Here is a 7,347-nt window from a genome sequence, read left to right as displayed (position 1 = left end):
TCGTGAAGATCGTTTATCGTGTTTTGCGTTTATCAGGTCTATCGTGAAGATCGTTTATCAGGTTTTGCGTTTATCAGGTTTACCGTGTATCCTATCGTATCGTGCGTGTATCCTATCGTATCGTGCGTGAATCCTATCCTATCGTGCGTGTATCGTGTTCTATCGTTTATCATGTCAAGAATAACGTTGCGGGTACTGTACCAACACCACAATATAAGTAATATTAAGTATTTATCAGTAATAATTGTCTGTAATTCTTTATTTTCACATTTAGTTTTCATGAGGCAGAAATATTTCGTTTACTCCATGTGATTGACAATTGTTTTAATTTCAAATTGTTTGTACAAACATTCATCAGCTAAAATGGATGATTAGTTACCACTCAATAATGGAATTGTGATGACGCAAATGTGAATGATATGTTAAACTACATTACCGGGATATAGACAGAAGAGTTATTCCTGGTGTCGTTATTTAGCTATGTTTTTTCGCTTTGTGTGCATTGGAATCCACTTACAATCACCATTCGTAAGCGGACGATCATTATGATCACCCCCAATTACAACACACTAATAGACAATGTTTATCAAAGGAGATGACCACAATCCGTCGATACCACTTTGGCATTTAACATTACACAGTTAGCTGCTAGAATCAGAATGAAGGACGAAACAAATCCAAGTCGGTTGAGGAATATCTCGGATCTGAGTCGTTCGCATATGTTCGTTCTTCTTTTATTGTTAGGTTTGCCTTTGTTGTTTGGAACGATGGAGGATACGTCCTTTACCTTTGCGTCATTTCGATATTCTGATTGGTCGCTGTTCTGTTTAATATAAGCTGTGAAGGAGGAGACAACCAGGGAAACGACCCCACTCACCAAGTGAAGCATAACGTAGATCTCTGTAAAATATTGTACATAACAATATATCATGTATCAATGCATCTTTTGTACATTTTTTCACTCTTATCTAGAGAATATTATGCAAGTCTTACATGTAAGCGATTACAGATAAAAAAAAAAAAACCCAATATAAATCTAAGTTGATGAATCACAAGCTGACAAAAACAGATTAGAATTGAATAGTCCTAAACACTTCTCGGAAATATCTACTTAATGCTTTCTCATACATACCCACCTAATACTGTTCCAGATAAATCTAATCTAATAATCCTGAAAACCGTTCAATTATGCTGTTCCCAGTCCTACCCACCTAATGCTGGAATGGAGGTTGACACCTCAGGTAAATCCCCATTTAACTGCAACAGCAAAACCATAAAGGATAGGAACAGAGACATTCCGAATGATATTTTCTCTCCAGCTTCACTGGGAACTAAGAAAGAAACGAGAATCAAAACGGCATGCATCGTAGTTGGCACCATGTATAACGCGCTTAGATACAGAGATTTCCTTTGAAGACAGACGTTGATTTCCTGCTTGTCAATAGAGTTACGTGTAATGTATGCTGTGTTCCAATTCGGATTTGATTTGTAGTCTGGTATCATCTTTGCGAAGGTGAATTCCATGTCAACTTCGGATTTAGTATAAATTTGAGAGTCCAGTCTGATGTTGCAAAGCTGATAATCGAACGGGAAGTGGGAGGGGTCTGTGTTGCAATGGGTTATCAGCTGTCCTACAAATGTCGTATTGACTGTGCCATTGGACTGCACTCTTGCTCGACTAAACTTCACTTCTTGATCAATCTCCATTCTACAAAGATAAGGATATGCACATGTTCTCAACAGTAAGCTATGTAAATCAGGCTCAACGGATATGAAGTTCCAGAAACGCTCGTAAAATATTACCTGATTATCCAACGATAAAACTCTTGAGAATGGTTCATATCTTACTATACGATAACGTACGCTTTCGTCAACTGAAGCAAACATTTATTTCTCATTTTATTTGTTGAAGGTATGCCTTTTGATGCCTCCTTCATATTAACCAAAATACTGTCAATACAATACGCGGTATAATAAAAAAAAATGCTATGTGTGACAGGTCGACAGCGAATGCTTACTCCTCCTGAATGAAAACGTGGAGATAACGAACAGTGATCAATGAAAGGTGAAGATAACAATGATTAATCTCATAACTCCTATAAGGAATGCAAAATAGAGAGTTGGTCAAACACGAGCCCTTGGATATACCAGAATTGCGATCAGGTGCCTAGGAAGAGTAAGAAGCCCGCGTCTGACTCAAAATGTAAAATAGGTAGTGATTGCTTCTTTATCGAATGTTCGGTATTTAGAAGTGAGAGTTGGGTCTTTCGGATATGACCTTTAAAACGGAGGTTCTGTATCACAGTAAGTCTTGGCATGTTAAAGAACCCTCACTACATCGACTCTAAGCGCCATGCATAAATCTAAGTATGAGTGATTAATTCTGGAAGGGACGTAAACCAAACATACAAAACCACATGTAATGTTAAATGTGAGTGTTGAACACATCTAATGTTAAATGTGAGTGTTGAACACGTAATGTTAAATGTGAGTGTTGAACACGTAATGTTAAATGTGAGTGTTGAACACATGTAATGTGAGTGTTGAACACGTAATGTTAAATGTGAGTGTTGAACACATGTAATGTTAAATGTGAGTGTTGAACACATGTAATGTTAAATGTGAGTGTTGAACACATTGTACACATTGTAACACGAATGTGATATGATAATTATTTTCATAGTTTATAATCATAAACCGAAAACATAACCCCAAACATTAAACATCACCTAGTCAAAATGTTTCAATAGTTTAATACCTTCCAAGAAGTGACACATCCGGATTCCATATGGATGAAATATCGATAATAAAATCGTCTATACCCTCGTATTGACTGGCGTTCCATGTCAAAAATTCGTCATTCCAACCCTGAAATTAACCGACAAAGCTGACCGATATGAATATATTATGTCATCACATTACTCATGTAATCTAAAGTGATGACAAGCATTTGATATTGTTGTATTCTCATCTATTAACATTTATATTCACTTACAACGAATAAGTAACATGCTTGAGAAAGAGAACTTCCTTTTTCATCCTGGAATAATAATTATCATGTGATTAAATTTCTTCATACACACGTTTCTGTATATGGGAATCCTAATATATACTACTCAAAATTGATAAGGATCACTAGGTTATATCTGTGTAATTTACCACTAACATAACAAAAGACATAAATTTGACCCAGAAACGTGTTTACTCAGGTTATGAATGAAAATTCATGAACGGCATGAACTTTTATCAATACGGAATGCTTGAAATCTGATAACAACACCAAAAGGCATTTCATTACAAAAAGTTAACAGCAAACCAGAGAAAACATTACACAGTTTTTGGGGATAGTCCATCATTACACTTAGTCGATGAAGTGTCAATACCGGGTATGGCCTCCCCTTGCATCAATGACGGCTTGACAACGTCGAGCCATGCTGTCAATAAGCACCCGGATGTTTCCAATGGGAAGGTTGTTCCACTCTTCCACGAGTGCGTTTCCGAGCTCTGCTAAAGTCGTGGGTTGTGCTCTACGGCGTGCAAGGGCAACCTGCAGCATGTTCCATACATGCTCAATCGGCTTCAAGTCCGGCGAGCGCGCTGACCAGTCCATACGGATAATTGTCTCCTGCTGGAGGTACTGCTCAACCACCCTGGCGCGATGAGGACGGGCGTTATCATCCATCAGGATGAACTCAGGGCCAACAGCACCAGCGTAGGGTCTTACGTAAACATCGAGGATCTCATCCCTGTACCGCACCCCCGTCATTGTTCCTCTCTCCAGGACATGAAGATATGTTCTTCCATCCCTGCTGATTCAACCCCAGACCATGATGGAACCACCACCATAACGGTCTTGTTCACTGATGTTGGCATCATGGAAACGTTCACGTTGTCGTCGCCACACTCGGTGCCTCCTGTCTGTAAAGTCCAAATACCTGGACTCATCGGTGAACAGAACTTGAACCCAATCGTTCTGTGTCCAAGTGACATGATCTTCAGGCCAGTCCAATCGCTCCCGCCGATGTCGAACAGTCAGAGGGACTCGAACACATGCCCTTCTCTAGTTGAGATCTGCATTGTGAAGCCGATTCCGTATCTCCTGAGTGGACACATTCACCCCCGAGGCGTTCAGGAGGTCGTTACGTAGGCTGGTTGCTGTCCAGAAGGGATGGCGTCGTGCCTAAAGAGCCACAAAATGGTCTTGGCGTTGGGTTGTCGACCTCTGACGACCACCGCCATGTCGGTAGGCTGCTGTACCAAAAGTTTGCTGTCGGTTCCAGGCCCTGTTTACAACGCTCTGACTGACGTTTAGTGCATTTGCAACGTCACGTTGTGAATAGCCAGCGTCAAGCATTCCAATACATCTGCCCAGTTGTTCTGTCGTCATGCGACACCTTACACGTTGAGGGGGCATTGTGTTGATAAACGTAGTGTAAACACTCAAGTGAGTTTGAAATTTTAGAAAGAATCAGACAGCGATGCCTGAGTGAAAATCGTGCAATGGTAGCAAAAGCATAAACTGTGATGAGAAACGCATTTCCCATGGCATGAAATGCACGTGCAAGTTTGTTGAAGACGTTTTTTTTTTTATTTCACTTGGACACAATATTGCCAGTTATGCAGTTATTAATTTTTTAAACAGAAAAATATCTATGATCCTCATCAAATTTTGAGTAGTATATAGTTTCATTCGATGAATCGCAAATTCGCGTCCTAATGAAAGTGGAATACTTATACTTTAGTATAGTTAAAAAGGTACTCACTACATCGACGACGAACACATTGGTAAAACCAACCTCTACCTTCACGGTGTGGGTGGTGTTGATGCGTGGTCGGACTGTTTTATCATACACAGTTGGGTCCAACAAACTTCGCTTCAGATCCACTTCATTGAGGGACAAGACAGAATGAAATCCTTTAAACAGGGCTAGGGTAGAGAGTTTTGTTTAAAATGTTACCACCTTTACAGAAAAACATATTAGATTTCATTGATTTCTTGAATTTTAGGATTGTTAATTCGTATAGGTCTGGAAAATACTCACCCAATGAAATTAGGAAAAAATGGCGATACATCCTGAAAATGCTGAATGACATAAATTCATTTTCCAAGTGTTTTGTTCCATCGATGGATCACGTGTCCTTCGTAAGATAGATTGTTTGCACAAACCCGAGTCCGGATAACGATTTTAAATTCCATTCATTAGTATTTAGGAAACAATTTTCCGTACTTTTCATCTTTATGCATCGATAATGTTGATATAACAAATGGCTTTGTAATGGAAATATGGATAATTAGTCATCCGATTCACGAAATCGATCTTAATTTTGAATCTATGGTCACTATGGTCGCCAAGAACAATAGCGGTTTTCCAGTAATATGGGACTGACAATAGAATACATGATGGGGCACACCTTGACTCTTGGGTCTTCTTAAAAATTCTTCTTATTTCCTTATCTTAATAAAAAAAATCATCGATTAATGTTACGAAGACTCAATTATTAATTGATGCATACATGGCATTTATTCACCTTAGCAACGTTTAAGGAACGAGGTAAAAAAAAATTTGGTCATATCCTTCAACGAACATCATTGGTAAAGTTGGAGTGTGAGCTTTTGAAATGAAAAACATTCAAGCTTGTGGGCATCAATGAAAGGTGAAGATAACGAACAGTGATCAATCTCATAACTTCTATAAGCAATACAAAATAGAGAGTTGGGCAAACACGGATCCCTGAATATACCAGACGTGGGATCAGGTGCCTAGGAGGAGTGAGCATCTTCTGTCGACTGGTCACACATAATTAAGATTTATTTACAATTTTTGAAAGAAAATTATGACAAAGTACTAACTTACAACAGGCGAACAATAATTAAGCCTGTGACGAGCTGAATCTACTAAAAAAAATCAATCACACATCAACTGTTAATATTCCAATGAAAATCTTAAATACTCCTAGTTCTCACTAATATAAACCAAATTCGTAAAGTGCTTGTTTAACCATAGCTTTCGGTCATAAAACTTCAGTGTATTTATAATGAGAATAAATTTTCTAGTACATTCTTCAACGACACAGTTATGCAATCATTACGTCATCTTTCTGCTAAACAAGTAAACATTGAACTCTAGAACAATCTAGGTCACAGGTGTCCGTCAATTGCAAGTACATGTAGTAGACAACACCTTACATAATTAGATGTTGTTTTGGCGAGTAGACGTTCGGAGAACTCACACAAAAACCGAGGAGCCTTTGTCCATATACTTTTTCAAAAAGCAGTTAGAGAGAGAACCAGAAGTAAAACTGTGAGAAAATTGTAATATCAAAGCTGAGCAACGTTAGGCTTACAGCATATACATGTACTTCAAATTCAATACACACTCTCACAAACTGACCTGGGTGTTCTTTGTTGATCATCAATTAAATGCTTCTTGAAATTGAAATTTGGTTTTCTTTTCCCCCATATAATTAGACAATAATAATAATGAATATATAGATCAGTATCATTCCCCTTGGGCAAGTCCTTGGGGAATGATTCTGTTTTTTTTGATAAAAGAGCTGCCCCACTCACAAGTCAGTGGATAAATCTATACTAGTCCATATGAAAATCAATTTATAATTAATTGACATATTTTTCAACCAACAAACGACAGGGACCAGGTGTTTTGGGGAATAGAACTGGTCTTTATTCTGCTTGCATCAACAACATGGCGAAAGGAAGACCCTCCCTCCTAATCAATACATTGTTGACGTGCAATGTACATGTAATCGGGCATTCCAAAACTTGAAGCTCAGTGGTGGATCTAGTGGGGGTGTTGTGTTACAGGGTTGCAATTGTTTTTCAAAAAGGTAATGTTTGCAGGTTTGGGGTTTTCACACTCCCTTCCTCTTTCCTCTTGGGCGGAAAATATACAGATTTGAGCCCCCCCCCCTTTGAAAATTTTCTGGATCCATTATCGATTCCTAGCATGTGAGCATGGAGGACATGAATTCAGCAAAAGTTTGAAAATCTAATGAAAACTTTAAACGTCTCTTTATCGTGTCTTCATAAGGCTATATAAGAGGCGTGTCAAACAATTTAGCGATATTCAGGGAGGACTTGTTATGTACAATTCTTTACAATCGACAGAACAGACTTTTCTGTGTTGCAATCGAAGCAACATTTTCAGTGACGCAGTACCCATTTCCCACATTCTATGAAGCAAAACGTTCATGTTATTTCTACCACATGTCTACCCATTTCCATTAACCATTTACAAACTCCAGATTGAATATGTATGGATGTCAAAAATTAGCATATTTGTACATAATAATTGTTTGGGGTTAATGAGCGCAGCTAAATCAACTTCT

At 38.4% G+C, this 7,347-nt stretch overlaps 1 protein-coding gene across 3 annotated transcripts; it reads right to left on the bottom strand.

The window, feature by feature from the left end:
* Positions 1 to 241: 241 nt before the first annotated feature.
* Positions 242 to 7,303, bottom strand: LOC125679026 (neuronal acetylcholine receptor subunit beta-4-like). Of its 3 annotated transcripts, none has more exons than XM_048917913.2 (7): positions 5,043 to 7,303; positions 4,764 to 4,927; positions 2,996 to 3,040; positions 2,759 to 2,868; positions 1,452 to 1,708; positions 1,212 to 1,331; positions 242 to 900 (listed from the first exon to the last, which is right to left on the bottom strand). In XM_048917913.2, the coding sequence occupies exons 1-7, from the start codon at positions 5,092 to 5,094 to the stop codon at positions 587 to 589; spliced, it is 1,062 nt and encodes a 353-aa protein (XP_048773870.2). In that variant the 5' UTR covers positions 5,095 to 7,303; the 3' UTR covers positions 242 to 586. The 3 variants fall into 3 exon arrangements, with proteins under 3 accessions (XP_048773870.2, XP_056013337.1, XP_048773869.2); XM_056157362.1 differs by having other exon boundaries at positions 4,764 to 4,885; XM_048917912.2 differs by having other exon boundaries at positions 1,212 to 1,708.
* Positions 7,304 to 7,347: the final 44 nt, after the last annotated feature.

Source organism: Ostrea edulis, chromosome 2, assembly GCF_947568905.1.
Source record: "Ostrea edulis chromosome 2, xbOstEdul1.1, whole genome shotgun sequence".
In the NCBI taxonomy this organism is placed as follows: Eukaryota; Metazoa; Mollusca; class Bivalvia; order Ostreida; family Ostreidae; genus Ostrea; species Ostrea edulis.
The sequence above is the reverse complement of the archived record's forward strand: the minus strand, read 5'-3'. Positions and strand labels throughout refer to the sequence as shown.